The sequence below is a fragment of the Leucoraja erinacea genome, chromosome 2, assembly GCF_028641065.1.
Source record: "Leucoraja erinacea ecotype New England chromosome 2, Leri_hhj_1, whole genome shotgun sequence".
Classification (NCBI taxonomy): Eukaryota; Metazoa; Chordata; class Chondrichthyes; order Rajiformes; family Rajidae; genus Leucoraja; species Leucoraja erinaceus.
This window is the reverse complement of record NC_073378.1, coordinates 59,727,360-59,747,873: the sequence shown is the minus strand read 5'-3', so window position 1 is coordinate 59,747,873 and position 20,514 is coordinate 59,727,360. Positions and strand designations below refer to the sequence as shown.

General features: G+C 43.9%; 1 protein-coding gene across 1 annotated transcript in view; it reads right to left on the bottom strand.

The window, feature by feature from the left end:
- Positions 1 to 9,459: 9,459 nt before the first annotated feature.
- The window catches only part of cobl (cordon-bleu WH2 repeat protein), a 242,208-nt gene continuing 231,153 nt past the window's right edge, over positions 9,460 to 20,514 (bottom strand). The window contains 1 exon segment of the mRNA XM_055657302.1: positions 9,460 to 12,125. Within this exon segment, the coding sequence (XP_055513277.1) occupies positions 12,036 to 12,125 (90 nt within the window). The 3' untranslated portion in view covers positions 9,460 to 12,035.

Genomic DNA, 20,514 nt, shown 5'->3' with positions numbered 1-20,514 from the left:
AATGCAGCCTTATCAAAAAGTTTTATAAAGCTGCAATAAGACTTGCTGAATCTTATACTCAATGCCCCAATCAATGGACAAGCATACCATATCCCTTATTTACCACTCTATCTACTTGTGTTATGATAAGGCGATTTTTGACTTCACAGCGTAAATCTCTATCGGAATATGTAAAAATGTTAGTGTGTCGTGTTTTCAAGGAAATATGAACTGCACACGAACATCACCCAAATAAATACACATCCTAGATCAATTTTAAGTATATACTAGACCAAGTGGGATCCGTTGGGTCCCGTTCCCTCAACGCCCGGTTGCGGGGCGGTGGCCTTCGGTGTCACACACACACACGCAGACTACCCCCCCCCCCCCCCCCCCATTGATATTATATTAATGTTATTCATTCACTCCCTTTATCCCATTCCCCACCTTATACACACACGCATAGCCCCCAGCTGTGCAGGCGCTGCTAGAGAGGGGGGGTAGAGAGGGTGAGGAATGGGGGTAGAGATTGAGGGGTGGGGGGGCATGCAGCGACACAGGGGATGGCTGGTTCCCGAATGCAATATTCCACCAGAGAGGGGGGGGGGGCAGAGAGGGAGGGGGGGAGCCGAGAGGGGAGGGGGGGCAGAGAGGGAGGGGGAGGGGGGGTAGAGAGGGAGTGCGAGGGGGAGGGAGTAAAGAGGGTGGAGGAGGGGGTAGAGAGGGAGGGTAGGGGTAGAGGCAGCACCTACCCAGGTCATAGAGCAGCAGCCTCCCCACCGGGCCCGAGCGATGCTACGGGCGGGCAGGCATGGACCCGAGCTAGGCCGCGGGTAGGCGTCGAGCCAAGGACTCCGAGCGAGGTGGTGGGTGATCGTCGACCCGAGGGAGGCTGCAGGCGGACATGGACTCAAGGGAGGCCGCAGGTAGGCGGCCGTCGAGCCAGTATCCTCCCCACCAGGCGCACGGACGCTGAGCGGGCAGGACCACTCTCCGTGCAGAGGAGGGCCGGCCGATCTTCGCTTCAGCGAGGGGAATCCTACCCACCCCCGTGACAGACGATCAGGCGGGGGAGACGGAGAGGAGGTTGTCCCCCGTGACAGCCAGAGATCACTAGGTGGGATCGGAATCACCAGTGAGGAAAAGGCGTCACGATTCAAGAGTTTAAGAGAGTTTTATTGTCATGTGTCCCTGAGGACAATGAAATTCTTGCTTTGCTTTAGCACACCAGAACATAGTAGGCACAAATACAGAACAGATCAGTGTGGCCATATACCATTGTATACATATATGCACACATGAATACATAAACTGATAGAGTGGAAATAAACAGATTATGGGCTATTAATGTTCAGAGTTTTGTCCGGGCCGAGTTTAATAGCCTGATGGCTGTGGGGAAGTAGCTATTGCTGAACCTGGTCGTTGCAGTTTGCAGGCTCCTGTACCTTCTACCTGAAGGTAGTGGGGAGATGAGTGTATGGCCCGGATGGCGTGGGTCCTTGATGATGCTGCCAGCCTTTTTGAGGCAGTGACTGTGATAGATCCCCTCGATGGAAGGGAGGTCAGAGCTGATAATGGACTGGGCAGTGTTTACTACTTTTTGTAGTATTTTCTGCTCCAGGGCGCTCAAGTTTCCGAACCAAGCCACGATGCAACCAGTCAGCATGCTCTCTACTTGGCACCTGTAGAAGTTAGACTCCTCCTTGACATACCGACTCTCTGTAATCTCAGGAAGTAGAGGCGCAGATGTGCTTTCTTTATGATTGCATTAGTGTTCTCGGACCAGGAGCGATCTTCGGAGATGTGCACGCCCAGGAATTTGAAGCTCTTGACCCTTTCCACCATCGACCCGTTTATATAAATGGGGCTGTGGGTCCCCCTCCTACTCCTTCCAAAGTCCACAATCAGTTCCTTGGTTTTGCTGGTGTTGAGGGCCAGGTTATTGTGCTGGCACCATTTAGTCAGTCAGTCGATCTCTCTTCTATACTCTGACTCATCCCCAATCAATGATACATCCCACAACAGTGGTGTCGTCAGCGAACTTGATGATGGTGTTCGCACTATGACCGGCTACGCAGTCATGAGTATAGAGTGAGTACAGCAGGGAGCTATGCACACAGCCTTGAGGTGCTCCCATGCTGATTGTTATCGAGGCTGACACATTTCCACCAATACGAACTGAGTGTGGTCTGTGAATGAGGAAGTCGAGGATCCAATTGCAGAGGGATTCGTAGAGACCGAGTTCTGCGAGTTTGTTAACCAGCTTGGATAGGATGATTGTATTAAATGCCGAGCTGTAATCAATGAATAACAGCCTGACATATGAGTTTTTGTTGTCCAAGTGGTCCAGAGCAGAGTGGAGAGCCAACGAGGTCACATCCACCGTTGATCTATTGTGGCGGTAAGCGAACTGCAGAGTGTCCAGGTTTTTGTCGAGGTAGGAGTTCTACCTCGCGCAGCCCTCCCCCCCCCCCCCCCCCCCCCCCCCCTTTCAAAAACGCTCCGCGTCCCCTGGCTCAGACGGAGAACATTGCCAGATGTGAGCGGGGAACTGAGGCCAGTTGTCTGTGATGTCTGGATCCCAATGCTCAGCGCTTCATGTTTCGGAGTTGGCTAATGTTATTGATTTGTAATTAGCCTGATTTGTAATTAGTTGACATAACCTTAATTTATTAATCCGTAATATCCAGGGGGATGGGATAAGTGTAATATTAAAATGACATGCAAGGTGTCAGGCTGTCTGTTGCAACATATAGCCCTGATAACCCATTATTTCCTTCAGTTAAATATTGGGAAGGTGGCACTATTGTAATTTGCCACTCAACTATTATGTTTGTTTACCTCACTGACTATTTCTAAACCCCCTCCCCCAACCAAATTCCTTTGACAGGTTCAATAGAAATGTCCCCAATCTTGTTGTTTTATTAATTGAACACGTAGGTGAACATCCTCAAGGAGTGTAATCAGATGGAAACTGATTCAGATGCGATATTTAAGAGCTAGCTCAAAGAAGGGGCATATTTTAAAGGAGTGACAGAGATACTTGCAGGGGAATGTTTGAGGGGATTATTATTTGTCTTTAGTTTTATCTTGAACCAGGACATCTGAAGATTCAAAGTTTAATATAGTAATTGTGCTGATATTGACCCCCAACCAACCACATAATATCATCCATTCCGGAGGTATTACTTTCGTGATGCCATCTAAACTTCACTTGGATTTCAATCACTTCAATGTAAAAGAAATTGGGAACAAAAATTGGAACAAAAATCTGCCCTCGGTACATATTAAATGTGATATAATAATGTATGCATGTTGATAGGTGCAATCAAAACAAAGATCTTTTTATCATTGTTGTGTTATGAATACCACAGAAAATATTATGTACTCTCAAGATCACATTTAATTGAATAATGTTGCTTAAATATATAGTTATTGGACTTTGCATTTTGGAAAAGTCCCAGCTGAGAGGAAGACAGCAAAATACTGAAAATATTGGTGAAAATGACTTCAAGATACAAGATACATTTATTTGTCACATGTGCCGGATGGCACAGTGAAATGTGATTACCATACAGCCATACAATAAAAATAAAGAACACAACACATGATAGAGTTCAACATAAAAACATCCCCACAAGGCAGAATCAAAGTTTCCCACTGTGAGGGAAGGCACCAAAGTCAATCATCTTCCTCTAATGTTCCCCAATGTTCACAAGTGGTCGGTGCCTCCCCGACCCTTCACAGTCGCCGCTACGGGCGGCCCGATGTTCAGGCCCGCTCGCTGGGGTGATGTAAGTCCGACGTAGGGGCTGGGGGACATCCTCAGCGGCCTGGACATCAGAGTCGGCCACCACCCACTGGAGTTTGTGGCTCCCAAAGTCCGGAGGACATTCTGGGCAGAGATGCAACGCTGGGCATAGATGCAACCTCGGCAAAGTGCCCCAGGACTCCGCGATGCCGGTCAGCGCCGCCCGCGTTGGAAGCTCTCCCAAACCGCAGCTCCACAATGTTGGAGCAGTGGCCCAACGCTCCGGAGCCCCAAACGGCGATCCATGTAGGCATCGCCCGCTCCGCGGTAAATTCAGCGTTGCACTGCCGCTGTTGCAGCTCTGGTCTGGTTCCCGGTCCCCGGCAGGAAAGGCCTCTCCGATCCAGGTGGTAGGCCACGAGGAGGGGGGCAAGGACGCGACTCGGAGAAATAGTCGCATCCCCGCCAGGAAGCGACTGGGAAACACTCCCCCTTAAGCTGCCCCCCTCCCCCACATAGAAAATTAAAGTTTCCCCCACAAACAGACTTTAAACTAACTAAAAAATTTTTTAAAAGACTGAAAAGCCAAACAGGCTGTAGGCAGAGGCTGCCGTCAATGCGGCGCCCCTAGTGGACAGTTTGTGAGGAAAATGAAAGAAATGGTAACAGAATACCTTTACAGCTGAGTGAGTATCATTTTATGGATGAGAAATTGTGTTCAACCAATTGATGACTTCTTTGACAAAGTAACTAGCATGTTAGATACCAAGGAAGCCAATGGGTGTAGCAAATGTTGTTATACATAATTTGGTCTGCGCAGTGCCCCATAAAAGATTACCGCATTAGATAAGCACCTGTGAACTTGAACATAATAGGTTAAGTCAGATATGGGGCTTTATGTGTGGGCCAGATATATTGTCAGTGCAGAGGGGGCTGGAAGCAAGGCCAAGTGTGCATCCAGAGTCAAGGTCTGGAATAGTACTAGGTGTGCAGTCAAAGCTGGGACCAGGGGAGTGTTCAGCACTGGGAACCTAAGCATGTAAGCAGCTATGATCAGGGTAGAATAGGGGGCCAGGTATAAGGCTGGACTCAGGGTCAGGAATGAGAGAAGGTCTATTAGTTTAACCTTATTCATAGCTAATGCAATTTATAGCATATATATTGCATTCAAGTGTGTTAAAATACTCGCTACAGTATGCACCATATTGCACAATTTCAAACTGGAAAAATGCAAAAGCTCCGTACCAATGGGATGGGGGACACCATTCTCCACCCCTCCCCCGCCCCCCTGTCGCTACGCTCCCTCAGGCTTGGTCTCTCGCAATCTCTCACTCCCAACTCTCACCCAATGTTGGCAGCCCTGTGGTGTCAAGTTGGGAAAAGGGGAAGTACAACGGGATCTGGCGATCAGTCATCAGTCAATTAAAGTAGCAAGCAGGTATAGCAGGCAGTGAAGTAGGTGAATGGCATGTTGGCTTTCATTACAAGAGGAGTTGAGTATAGGAGCAAAGAGGTCCTTCCGCAGTTGTATAGGGCCCTAGTGAGACCACACCTGGAGTATTGTGTGCAGTTTGGTCCCCTAATTTGAGGAAAGACATTCTTGCTATTGTGGGAGTGCAGCGTAGGTTTACAAGGTTAATTCCCGGGATGGCGGGACTGTCATATGCTGAGAGACTGGAGCGGTTGGGCTTGTATACTCTGGAGTTTAGAAGGAGAGGGTACCTTATTGAAACATATAAGGTTATTAAAGGTTTGGATACGCTAGAAGCAGGAAGTATGTTCCCGATGTTGGGGGAGTCCAGAACCAGGGGCCACAGTTTAAAAATAATGGCCCTGTCCCACGGTACGAGTACATTCCAAGAGCTCTCCCGAGTTTGCCCTGATTCGAACTCGGAGATTTACGGTAATGGCTGCTCGTCAGTACTCGGGGCTCTCGTGGACATTTTTCAACATGTTGAAAAATCTTCACGAGTCTTCCCGTGCTTACCTGCCGTTAGCGAGTCTTCCCGACTACCTGCTGTTAGTGTTACAAGCCGCTAAGAGACGTCCCCGAGCTCCGACGTACCCGCTATGTTCATTCTCCGTTTTTTTTTAAACTCGGGAGAGCTCTTGTAATGAACTCGTACCGTGGGACAGGGCCAAAAGGGGTAAGCAATTTAGAACGGAGACGAGGAAACACTTTTTCACACAGAGAGTTGTGAGTTTGGAATTCTCTGCGTCAGAGGGCGGTGGAGGCCGGTTCTCTGGATCCTTTCAAGTGAGAGCTAGATAGGGCTCTTAAAGATCGTGGAGTCAGGGGATATGGGGGGAAGGTCGGACGGGGTACTGATTGGGGATGATCAGCTATGATCACATTGAATCGTGATGATGGCTCGAAGGGCCGAATGGCCTACTTCTGCGCCTATTGTCTATTGCTCCATGATCCCTCTGCTCTACAACATTCTGCAGATCCCAACAATTCACTGTGAAAATCCTGTACTGGTTTAGCTTCTCAAAATGCAACAACCTTGCACTTAAGTGGTGGAAGTAGAGGCATTAAGATAGGCACATAAACAGGCAGGAGAAAGTAGGATTATTGACCATGTGCGGCTTGGATTATTATGTTTGGCACACACAGCCAGGGGCATATTCCTATGTTCTATTTCTACTTCAACATGGATCCACAAACGGCTGAGAAATCTTCTAAAAATGTTCTAGCGCTGAGATAAATTACTTCCTTGTGTCAGTATGATTCCAACTACTGCAAAATTTACACCTCATTTGACCTGAATCTATTAAATGCAACATCTGGTCAAGGACAAACATGCTACTAAGGGAACTTGCTCTCACCTTGACCTATGAATTTGAGCTGATATTAATACATTTTATCTCAAAGTATATTACACATCGAATTCCAGCCAATGACAATGAAGGAACGGCCATTTATTTGATGAGACCGTATGTGCCTTGGAGGGGAATATGCAGCTAGTGATGTGCCCGAGTGCCGCCTGTTCTAATCACACTACATGGTTAAAGTTACAGGTCGTGGGGGGGTTGAAGCTTTGCAAAGTTGCCGAAGTGTATTTTGTAAGTGGTCTATGCTTGTGCCAGTGAGTTAACCGAGTGAAAGCTTAGGGTGGACATTAAACAAACCGCTTTCCCTTTGTGTTGAACCGAGTCCATTTGGAACTGGACTCATTCAAACAAGTGGAAAGTAATCCAGTGCTCTCCTAACTTATGTCTTGTAGATGGTAGAATTACAATACAATACAATTTATTTGTTGTCATTTGAACCCAGAGTTTCAAACGAAATTTGGTTTCTGCAGTCATACAAACAAGAAGAACCAAGACACAACACAATTTACACGAACATCCATCACAGTGAATCTCCTCCTCACTGTGATGGATGGCAAAGTCTTATCTCTCCCCTGCACTCTTCGTTCTCCTCCCGATGTCAGAGTCAAATCCCCCTGCGGGCGATGGTAAATAAGTCCGGCGGCAATTATAAAGCCGCGCCGGGTGATGCAAGGCCGCGCTCCAGGTCTTGGTACTGGAGGCCCCGGCGTGCGCTAACAAGTCCCGTGGCCATTTAAAGCCGCGCCGGGCGCTGATGTAAGCCCCCGCTCCAGGTCATCCTCAACCCTGCAACTCGGGCGGGAGAAGTCGCCGTTGCGGAAGCCTCGAAAAGCGGTCTCCCAGCAGGGATCCGCGGGCTCCCGGTGTTACTGTCTACCAGACCTGCGGTTGGAGCCTCTGAATCTCCCGGGTCGGGTCGCAGCAGCGCGCCACTACCGCTCCTCCCGCTCCGAACTCGGCCAGCTCCACGATGGTGGGTAAGTCCGCAACTCCGCGACTGGAGTCCTAGTTCGTTCCAGTTGGAGGCCGCTCCACGGTGCTCGGCCCCAACGACAACGGAGACCCGACAGAGAAAAGGTCGTGTCCTCCGTGCAGGGGAAAGATTTTAAAAAGTTTCCCCACCCCCCACACGCATACCCAGTTTAAAAAAAATAAAAACTACATACATACGAGACAAAAAATTAAAAAAACGACAGACGGACTGCAGAGGCCGCTGCGACGTGAGATGTGCCGCCCACCCGATATGTGATTGCTCTGGAGAGTCAGGATGTGTGTTATTTCCAACAGGATAGCTGAGCTCTGACTTGCTCTTCACACTGTTTATGATGTTGGTCAAGTTTCTGGTTTATGGTGATCTCGAGAATATGAATGTCAGGTTGAAACTTTCTGTGGTCTGGCAACACCCGTGGAGTGGCATGTTTTGAATCTTTAGTTTGAAACTACACTAATTAATTAAATTAAACTCAGATCTAAAATTAATTAACCAATGTATACCAATCTGAATCTAATTAACTTACTACTGCAACGTTTGCAACAGCATTTATGATGTACAAACTTTGGCTTAATAATTGTTCTCAGAACCCATACATGCGTATCTATACTTCCTCCTGCTCAGAAGATGATAATCCTGGGCAATTTCTGTGGCCTGGGTTTTCTGTGGTTTGGAATTGGTCAGGTTCCAAAGGTGCCAAACTAAAGAGTTTGAATCTCTGCACTGAAATTCAAGGAGAAACAGGTTATTGGTAACTGTGGTTGTTGGCATTGTGAGTGTTTGTGCCAGCATTACAGGTGCCAAAGAGCACAGAGGCCTCTGTCATTCTTAAATGTAAGAACTTAGGAACCACAGGACTCTTTATAGAGCTGGCTGCCCGGCCAAACTGAGCAATCGGGGGGGGAAGGGCCTTGGTTAGGGAGGTGACCAAGAACCCGATGGTCATTCTGTCAGAGCTCTGTGGAGATGGGAGAACCATCCAGAAGGACGACTATATCTGCAGCACTCCACCAATCAGGCCTTTAGAGTACAGTGGCCAGATGGAAGCCACTCCTCAATAAAAGGCACATGACAGCCCGCTTGGAGTTTACCAAAAGGCATGAGAAACAAGATTCTCTGGTCTGATGAAACCAAGATTGAACTCTTTGGCCTGAATGCCAAGCGTCACGTCTGGAGGAAACCAGGCATCGCTCATCACCTGGCCAATATCATACCTACGGTGAAGCATGATGGCGGCAGCATCATGCTGTGCGGATATTTTTCAGTGGCAGAGACTAGTCAGGAACGAGGGAAAGATGAATGGAGCAAAGTACAGAGAGATATTTGATGAAAACCTGTTCCAGAGCGTTCTGGACCTTAGACTGGGGCGGAGGTTCGCCTTGCAACAGGACAACGACCCTTAAGGACCTGTCCCCCTTACGTGTCCTTGGCACGCAAATTAAGCAACCTCGTCGTCGCGTTGAGGCGCACGGGCATCATATGGCCGCACGGGGCAGGTCCCACTGAGAAGCGCGGAAGGGTATGTAGTTGTGCGCGACATCGTGCTGGGCTCCGAAATTTTTGTAGCGAACTAAATCGTCGCTCGCCAACAGCCTGTCGCGTAACTGACGGCCAAAGTGGGACAGGCCCAAGACCCTGGCACGACGCAACGTCTCACCTCCAACAGCAGAAGCAAGCAAACGATCGCTGATCTCGGCCTGGGGCTCACGGCCGTTGTGGTCCTGATCTGCCCCCACTTCTACTCCCAGAACAGGGCCAAGAAGATTGAAGATAGACACAAAATGTAGGAGTAACTCAGCGGGACCGACAGTATCTCTGGAGAGAAGCACTGGGTGACATTTCGGGTCAAGACCCTTCTTTCAGACTGAAGAAGAGTCTCGACCCGAAATGTCACCCATTGCTTCTCTCCAGAGATGCTGCTGGTCCCGCTGAGTTACTCCAGCATTTTGTGTCTATCTTCAAATGACGTCACGCACACCAGACAGCTGTGCGGGTGCATGAAATTGCGCGTGACCTTCGCGGGACCGTCGCGCCTCAACGCGACCACGAGGTCGCGTAATTCGCGTGCCAAGGACACGTAAGTGGGACAGGGGCTTAAGCACACAGCCAAGACAACGCAGGAGTGGCTTCGTTACAAGTCTGTGAATGACCTTGAGTGACCCAGCCAGAGCCCGAACTTGAACCCGATCGGACATCTCTGGAAGGACCTGAAAATAGCTGTGCATCAACGCTCCCCATCCAACCTGACAGAGGTTGAGAGGATCTGCAGAGAAGAATGGGAGAAATTATCCAAATACACGTGTGCCAACCTTGTAGGGCCATACCCAAGAAGACTTGAAGCTGTAAACGCTGCCAAAGGTGCCTCAACAAAATACTGAGTAAAGGGTCTGAATACTTATGTAAATATGATACTTCAGTTATTTATTTTTAATTACTTTGCAAAAAATTCTAAACACCTGTTTTTGCTTTTTTATTATGGGGGTATTGTGTGTAGATTGATGATAAAAAAAAAATAATTTAATCCATTTTAGAATAAGGCTGTAACGTAAAAAAATGTGGAAAAAGTGAACGGGCATGAATACTTTCTGAATGCACTGTATGTAAGAAACTAAAGAACATGATATTGGATTTGTGTCTTTACTGGAACAGCTTACTACAGGACACTTAAGTCTGGAGGATAGATCTTCAGCTTTAACAGGGATATTATTAAGTCTCTCAGAGTTTGCTCAGTTCAATACATTCAATTGTTCCAGGTGAAGTGAAGTAAATTGAATTCAACTGGATAACCATTGATATAAGAACCATAATGAAGGCAGAGAAATATCAACCATTTGTATTTCTCATTGTTAGAGAATACAGATATTTAAGGCCATATGAACATTACAGCCATTATTGAGAATAGGGTTTATCAAGAAAACCCCTCTTTCATTACAGAAAGGATGTGGAGGGTTTGAATAGGTTTATGAGAAAGCTGCCTGGATTGAGCGTATTGCTGCAAGAAGAGTTTGGACAAACTTAGATTGTTTTGGCTGGACTAACAGAAGTTGAGTAGAGACATGATATAAGTATATAACATTGTGAGAGGCCTAGATCAGGTGGACAGGGAACCTTTTTCTCAGGGTGGAAATGTCAAAGAGAGGGCAAAAGGAGAAAGTTTAAAGGAGATATGTGGGATGTTTTTCTTTACACAGAGTGGTGGATAGCTGAAAGGCACTGCCAGGGTGGTAATGGTAAACATGATAGTGATGTTTAACAGGCTTTTGGATAGGCAATTGGATATGCAGGGAATGGAAGTATATGATCATGTGCAGGTGGAAGAGATTAATTTGGCATCATGGTTTGCATAGACATTGTGGGCCAAAGGGACTGTTCCTGTGTGTACTGTCCGTTAATTCTTAATTACACTTCACAGGGATTGCTTTGAAATTTGACTTGTGATATTGTTGAATCTGTTAAGGGCATACTGCTTTCAGTGATTCAATATCAATGTACCTCAAATGGCTTGATGATGGTGTCACATACTAAATGAAGAATGTCTTTGGTGGTAATTTTATTTTATCAGATACAGAATGTTAATATAGTGCAAAATCTCTGCTTTAGGTAAAGCTCCAACTTAAAATGTTTTATTTCTAAAGTACATTAGAAATTTACATTATACTGTACTGAGTTACTTAAGTAAATGTACATGTCATTAATCTTACCAAGCTTTAACTATGGCACAGGTTGTATATAATAAACACATGAATATTAAACAGATACAAGTTACACCTTTTTCTTCTCAGGAACTGTTAAATCACAATTAGTATTTTTCAATTTTTCAGCCAGCAATAGAAAAATAAATGTCTGTGAATTTAGTGGCGGGTATGTTATGCTTTAAAATTGTACACAGATTTGCAATTAAATTGTTGATTTTCTTGATGGGGTCAAGAATAAATATTCCAACTGGCAATTTAACATACACAGTTCTAATATTAATTTTGTCAAAGGAGGAAAGTTATTGTCAGCACAAAGTAAGAATACCAAATATATCATAAATTACAAAATGTATTTTATTGTTTTTATTAGAAACTGGGTAATGCAACACTTCACCTGCAGGATTTAGAAAAGAACACGAGATTCAAGATTCAATTTAATTGTCACATGTGCCTAATAAGGTACAATGAACATATTGTTGGCACTGTTGGTTTAAACTTATGTTCAAAAGTATGATGAGAACTACCAATTTAAAATCATTTCAGATTGCCACTTACAAGGACTTCTTAGCACATAATTAATAATATATTAGTACAGGTGAATTTGGTTCTTAGTTCTGATAAAGAGCTCAACTTTAAACAAAAATCTGTGCATTTGGTGACATAAACACCAAATAACTAGATAATGGATTTGTCAAAGACAAGTGTGCAAACATTTGTTTCCTTCTTTTCTTCTGTGATATCTAAGTATTTTTATTATCATTCTTTCACAATTTTGCAGTGTTGTTCATGAAGAAATGTAAGGAGTCCAGCATTTTGACATCTGTACAGAACTTGTTCTTCCATTTATTTGGATTGTATTTGAGGGAATGGAGACCTAAAACAGAAAGAAGGTTGAAACATTACCAGTAACAACTGTTAATTTTCTAATAGGAGAGCTCACACTAGTAATGCACCACATTGCCCTGGATTCAGACCACTATCCAAAACTGCTGGTCACTGAGCTTGACTGCAAGCACCCATCTGTTCTGGATATAAGGTACCAGTAGCTTCAAATGTCCACCTCCATGGAAAGAACAGACAAAAGTAGATACAAATTGTGTATTTTTATTGTGTGTAAATGTAGACATTTTGTGCCTACCTTTGAATTAAATCAGCGTTTGCAGTTCTTTCCCAGACACAAGTAGATCTCGGGCACAGATATTGAGCTCCTACCCATAGAACACCCGAGAGTCTGAAGAAGGGTTTCGGCCCAAAACGTTGCCTATTTCCTTTGCTCCATAGATGCTGCTGCACCCGCTGAGTTTCTCCAGCACTTTTGTCTACCTTTGATTTTCCAGCATCTGCAGTTCCTTCTTAAACCCTAGAATACTCTGAAGGCCACTCCAGTTCCCCACAAACAAAATAGTCGATACAAGCATTTTAAAAACTGTTTGAATTGATCTATATAATTGCATTTTCACATGTGACCCTTTGAACACTCAGGGTTCTGATATGAACAATGCATCTCCTTGCCACTGGGATATTGTTGAGCAGCACAGTGAAAGGTCAGAAGCTCCAGGCAGAGAGTGAATGAGGACATGATGGAAGTCAGCTTTAGAAAAAAATCAGAAATTTCATGAGACCGAAGAGTGATAAATCTCTTGGACCTGAAAATCTGTATCTAAGGTTTTGGGAGAGATCGGAATGAAAACAACATGTATTGATTGTCATGTTCCAAAATTCCCTTTCTTTCAGAACAATTCTTACTAATTCAAAAGTAGAAAATAATAAAGTCGGGACATCTGCTCACACCACACCAGGTAGCCTGAAATCTTTAGCAGGGAAAAAAGTGGAATTTATGATGTTGCAAGTGGTAAGAGATTATTTTGAAAATAATAATAGGATTGGGCCGAGTTAATATGAATTTATGAAGAAAATTATGTTTTGACAAATCCATTTTGAGGTTCTATGTGGCAGGCTAGATTTGGGAGAATCAATGGACTTGATAGAGTGCCAGAGAAGAGGTTCTTAAACAAAATTAAGCTCCTGGGATTTGATATAATGCACTGGCATGGTATAGGATTATTTAAAAGGCAGAAATATTTTTTCTGAATGGTTTCGGATGCAGCAGAAAATGGCGGAGAAACAGCTGTTCACAATAGACAATAGGTGCAGGAGTAGGCCATTCGGCCCTCCAAGCCACCGCTGTCACAATCTATATCAAAGATTTAGGTCAAGGGATTAAGTCTGATATATCAACATGTGCTGGTTTTATGAAGCTGGATAGCAGTGTGGGTTATTAGGAGAATATATGAGAGCTTGTAAGGAATTTAGACACAGTAAGAGGATGGGCAGGGACATGCCAGATAGTGTAAAACACACACACACACACACACACACACACACACACACACACACACACACACACACACACACACACACACACACACACACACACACACACACACACACACACACACACACACACACACACACACACACACACACACACACACACACACACACACACACACACACACACACACACACACACACACACACACACCACACACACACACACACCTACCTACCAACCTAAAACTCATCTTGTTTGTTTGCAGGTGTGTGTTGTACCTCTATTTGCACAAAAACAGTACAAGATAGTGCTAACATTTTTGCCCCACCTTACTCACCATTGTCCTGTGCTTTAAATGAAGCAAGTTTTATTCAGATTGATGGTACATTTTAAAAGTTATTAACATTTTAAAAAAAAATAACTTAAAACAGCACCATGCATAAACTGTTGTCAAATTTAGTAAAAGGTTTACTAAAAAATTTGTAAGTTGTCAAAAAGAACAAAGGAGGCAATTGTAGGATTTCGAAAGCTGAAATTGGACAAGGTTTTTGAAGAATATAAAGGAATCGGGAAATAACTTAAACAGGGGTTTCAGAGGGTTATGTTCTTGGCAAGTAGGCTTAAGGAAAAGCTCAGCATTTTATACATTCATTGAAAACCAAGAGGATGGCTAGGAAAAGGAGAGAGGAACAGTCCAGTCAAGGACAAAGGAAAGAATTTATGGCTGACGCTGAAGGAAATGGGTGAGGTTCTATTGAGTAAGAAGAAGGTGGGTGATTGTGAGATCAGGGAGAGGTATGTTGTTTAAGGTATTGATATTAAGAAAATGGTGTTGAATCTCATGAAGAACATAAAGGTGGATAAGTCCCCCGAGCTTGCTGCAATCTAGCCTAGGATGCTGAGGGAGTCGATGTAGCAGATTATTGGGGCCTTGGCCAAGATCTTTGTATTATCTTTCATTCTCCAATCTCCCAGAAGATTGGAGAATAGCCAATGTTGTTTTGTTTAAGAAGGACATCAGGATAATCCAGACAATTATAGGTCAGTGAACTTTATATCAATAATAGGAAAATTATTTAAGGTTCTTATGGATATCAGTTACTCTCATTTGAAAAAAGCATACACCTCTTACAAACCCGATTGGGTTTATTTGAGGAGGAAACAAAGATGATAGATGAGCATAGAGCAGTGTACATTGTATACATGGACATACATTTGATAAGGCCTCTCATGGCAGGCAGGTCCTGCATTAGGAATTTTTACTTTGGCTGTCCTGACAGCAATTTACATCACAGCCTATGCAAATATGACACTTGCACTGGATTAACTATATGCCACTACCAATAATCTTGAAATTAAATATCAGAGACTCTATTTATCATAGCCAGGGTCCTCAACCAGGCAAATGTGTGCAACCAAAATCCACTGTTGCATAAACCTGTCTTTAACCAAACTCCATACAGAAAGATATGTAGCTATTTTTTTGTTTAATATATTAACTATTGAGTACTGTGTTTACAAACCTGTTGTGCTGCTGCTGCAAGTAAGAATTTCATTGTTCCATTTTGGGCCAAAAGATAATAACAGTCTTGACTCTTGACCAAGGGAATGAGAGCAGATTACTACTTATGATTCATATCCACAGCCAACCATACCTCATAACATTATGTTTCACCATGTTTGTAACACGAGCATTATCAAAAAATGCACAGGGTTGATTTATCGGCAAAAAGTAGGACCAATCCAATCTGCATTATTGCTGTTAGGCTAATCATCAGCAAAGTGACGGAAGGGGTCATCAACAGTGTTATCAAGTAGTCTTCTCACAACAGTTTCACTGTAAGCTTTGGCATTACCACATGATCCAAGATGTTTTGCTGACTTAGTTCAGCCAAGAGACAAATTGCAGTAGTGAGCCGTGAGTAACTTCCCGTGATATCCAAGCAACCCTTGACCACAAGGGGTATAAAGGAATCAAAGGGAAACTAGTTGGAATTATATCCAGTACAAAATGAAAATGGTTGAAATTCTCAGAGACTTATCATCTCAGACGTAAGGTATTGCAGTAGGAATTCTTAGGGGAGTATTCTACAGACAATCATCTTCAGTTGCTTCACTATTGACCCTCCCTCCATGATAGCGTCACAAGAGGTAATATTCCTTGATGGATTTATCATTCAAATTTCTTTCCGAAAAATAAAGCATGCCTTATCTGCATCATAAGCCTGTTAATAATTGGCAAGCTAACATTTGAACCATGAAACAGTCTAACCACCATTAACTAAATTACAGTCACCAAATCTCACCCCAGATAGCACCCTGAATGGAGGTATGGTTGCCACTGACCAGGATCTTACTATACGAGGTGAGAGGTGAGTATGCTGTACGAGGTGAGAGGTGAGTATGCTATGGCAAATGCTACCAGTGTCCATTCAGTGTGCAGTACAAATAACAACAAATAAATAGAAATAAAAATACATATATCATGAACAAATTAAATTAAACACTCTACTCTCTACTAAACATCAACAGGCGTTCCGATCGACAGCTGCTGCAGTGTGTCCAGGTTGATGGTTGGTGCGCGATACTTTGGCAGGGGGCTAAGTCCGTTTATCAGTCTTATAGCCTGCGGGAAGAAGCTGAGGAGCATCCTGCTAGTTTTGCAGCTAATGCTCCTGTACCTCTTCCCAGATGGCAGGATGGAGAATATGTGATGCGATGGGTGATAGGGGTCTTTGATGATGGAGATGGCTCTGTTGATACATCTCTTCCTGTATATGTCCAGCAAGAAAGGGAGTGGAGCACCAATAATCCTGCTGGCGGTCTCACAATCCTGTCAAGTTGATGCCGTTCGTACGCCTTGCAGCTCCCGAACCAGGAAGTGATGCCGTTGGTTAATGTGCTCTCGATTGTCCCCCTATAAAAAGTTCGTAGATGTGTAGTGGGGAGACCTGCTTTACGTAGTCTTCGGAGAGGGTGTAGTCGCTGCTGGGCTCTCTTGACCAGTGCTGTGGTGTTGGTTGTGGACATCAGGTCATCTGACAGGTGGAGTCCTAGGAACTTCACGCTGTTGACCCTTTCCACATCAGCTCCATCGATGTGCAGAGGTGTATGCTGTTGTTTTCCCGCCCTCCTGAAGTCAACCACCATCTCCTTAGTTTTTCCCACGTTGAGAATGAGGTTGTGGGATTTGCACCATCCTGTGAGCAGCTCCACCTCCATCCTGTACGCCGACTCATCATTGTCACTGATGAGACCCACCACTGTTGTGTCATCAGAAAACTTGTTGATGAAGTTGTTGTTGAGTCTAGCAGTACAGTTGTGTATAAGCAGACTAAACAGCAGGGGGCTTAGGACACAGCCTTGGGGCGAGCCAGTGCTCATGGCTATGGTTTTTGATGTCCTACTGCCCACCCTGACTGTCTGCTGCCCTGTGATAGAAAGTTCAGGACCCAGTTACATGTGCCAGCATCAACCCTCAATAGCTCCAACCTCTCCACCAGCTGCTGCAGAATGATTGTGTTAAACGCAGAGCTGAAGTTTATGAAGAGGATCCTGGCATAAGTATTTTTCCGATCAAGGTGTGACAATACGAGGTTCAGTGTTGTTGAGACTGCGTCCTCTGTGGATCGGTTGGCTCTGTAGGCGAACTGCAGTGGGTCTAGGTCGGCAGGTAGACTCTTTTTGATGTGCTGCATAACCAGTCGCTCAAAACACTTCATTGCTATGGGTGTTAGAGCCACTGGACGAAAGTCATTATGGCAGGCTGGGTTTGGTTTCTTCGGGACAGGGACGATGGTGGCACTCTTAAGACAGTTGGGCACTACTGCCTGGCTGAGTGAGATGTTAAAAATGTCTGTGAAGACATCTTTCAGTTGCTCGGCGCAGTCTCTTAAAACGCATCCAGGAATGTTGTCCGGCCCTGCAGCTTTGCGTGGATTGATGCTGGCAAAGGCCTTTTTAACTCCGGCTGCGGACAGCCTGAGCGACTGGTCACTGGGAGATGGCAGTAGTGCACGTGTCTGGGTGCTGTTTTTAACCTCAAACCGTGCGTAGAACTCGTTCAGCTCATCTGGTAGAGAGGGGTCGTTTTGGCATATCCGCAGCGGGGGGGGGGGGGCTTGTAGTCAGTGATGGTATGAAATCCCTGCCACAAGCGACGTGTGTCTTTGTCATTTTCGAAGTGGCTATTAAGTTTTTGCCCATACAGCCTCTTCGCTTCCCTGATCTCCCGGGATAGGTTATTCCTTGCCAGTTTGTATGCTGCGTTGTCCCCAGATTTGAATGCAGCATTCCGGATTCTCAGTAGGGAACACACTTCCCCAGTTAGCCAAGGTTTCTGATTGGCACGCCTCCTGACGGTTTTGACCACCGTTACATCATCAATGCATTTATTGATGAATCCGATGATGGATTCTGTGTATTCTTGGAGGTTGATGCCACTGTCATCTGTTGCTGCCTCTCTGAAAATGGCCCAAATGACTCCATTCCTGCCACTCCAAGGACTTTCCATCATAGAGGATGTACATTAGACATATGAAAGAATACTCTCCACTTTTGTTTTTACAAAAAAGCAAATCCAATAACATAATGTTCAAACCATCTAGGATATTACAGTCAACTTTATTATGATTTCATAGTCCATCCGAAACATTCAATCCCTTCACCTCACAAGCACTGTGGCTGCATGCTAATAAGCTTCATAGACACCACAAAGCTTCTTTCTCAGCATCTCCCAAATCCATGACCTATGCCTTGCAGAAAGACAAGAACAGCAAGCATGTGGGAACACCACCACCTGCATGCTCCCCTCCAACCCAAAAATGTCCTTATGCAGTTATCTGGAAATCACTCTGATTGCTTTTATTTTCACTTTTTAAATCATTCAACTTTCTACCAATTGTGCTTGTCGATACCTTCGCCAGACTGGAGTGGTTCAAGATGACAGCTCACTTGTACCTTAGGGGCAAATAGGGTTGGGTAATAAACTTTGTCCTGTCAGCAATGCTCACATTGTGCAATTAAATGTGAACCTTGCCTTTCTTGTTACTGAGCTGATAAATCTACATTTAGGAATCTCTCTTCTGCTGGTGGAATAAATAAATTCCTTTCTCTCCTTCACCTCTTTCAACAAGGAAATCTAATGACCTGTTTCCTATACATTTTATACTTTGCAGGAGTTAAAAGCAATGTTGTCAGTAAATTGATTGAAATCTGTTTAAGGAGATGCATTTTCACTTGAAATAGGCCTCTGAAAGATGATGAAAATTACATCCAGAAAATGCAGATTAATTTTTCTTAGCCCATAAGTCAAACCACCTAGAAATTAAAATATCTGGACCAGATATCTGGTCAATGAGTGCATTTTGTATTTGCACAGCTGAAACAAAGTTGAAAATCAACCCCTTCATGTCAGATGACTACATAAAGACATTTTGGGAAACCATACTTATTTAATGCCAGAATCTCAAGGTTAGATATGTCTCAATTCATTTTGGTAAATTGTTTAATAATATGGTTCCAGGTGAAAAGAATCCAGCTGTGTAAACCATACTTGTCTAGTTATCAAACGTGATTCTATTAAATATCAATTGGAATTGTTGAAGGTATTCTTAGAGCAATTTTGATCTACTATTCACCTGAACCAAACGTTAGAAAATATAAAAAGATTAAAGTTTATTGCAATGTCTCCATGGTTCCTCCTTGAAAGAACCTTTAATTAGAAAATTATTTTACCCTCCAGCTTTGTACCCTTCTGTCAGTTTGATTCCGAAAGTTAAACAAAATTTAAAAGGATTGCTATCCATTTTCAGACCACTTCCCAATACTGCCAGGTCTCTTCAAATCCTTTGATTCCGTAAATCATACTATTCCTGGGAGTAAATTGTTTAAAATAAAATTGACCAAGCAAGACTATGGCACAACTCTGCCCACAAGTATGGAAATAAATGTGGGAATGGCAGCATATTTAGATTTGTCACAAAACCCAAAGAAGCAGGTACTAATCTGCCATTTATTTTAAATTACTTGTCAAAGGTTTTTGTATAATTCAGTGAATTTCAAAGTAGAGAACAAAATCTGAACTATTTGAAAAGGGACAGTGATGAGAGTGGGTGGAAGTTCCTGGGGATTCAAATTTATTATTATTGGAAACAAGCAGAAGAAGTAGAAAAATAAAAATATTCCTTTCGAGAGATATTGCCCTGAATTGGCAAACAGCTATGCAGAAAAGTATTCTTTATTTCTTTGGTCTCTCCTAGAATGCTGTGAGCTGCAGGTTCTCCAACCAGATGTCTTTGTACAGGACATGTGCAAAATACAGCAAACCACAATAAACATTTTTCAAACTTTGATCAGTTGGTTCTGCATGCGGCATTTTCATGTCCTGTCTATGAGCCATAAGCATTGTTTCAGAATTCCAGGTGTCATTTTATATTGGCCCTGGTCATATTTGTACTCATGCAGAGTGGAGGCGATGGGCAACTTTGCAACAACAAATGTCAGCAAAAGTGGTTGGCTCTATGATGCAGCATTGTTCGATGCCAATCTTCATTATGAGATTATGTAGATCCATTGGTAAGGATCATGCTTTGCATACCATAAATCAAGCATAAGAGATGAATTTCTGTATTCAGTCAAATTTGACGAATATTTGGCAATGACATTCAAATGATGGAGATAATTACTTAAATCAAGAAAGTCCATGAGGAAACCTCGAAATTTCTCAAAGTTGACATCCGGGGATAATCATGTCTATACTGCCATTTGAAGAACAGTTTTTGCTGGAGGTAGAGGTGGTTAATTATGATTTTCCCTGCGATACAGCTGCAAATTCTCTCTGTAGTTACAGAGAAAAAGCTTTCAGGATGGCGCAAAGAATTTTGAGCGCATATTTTGGAAAAAATTGCCCCACATAACAAGTAGCAAG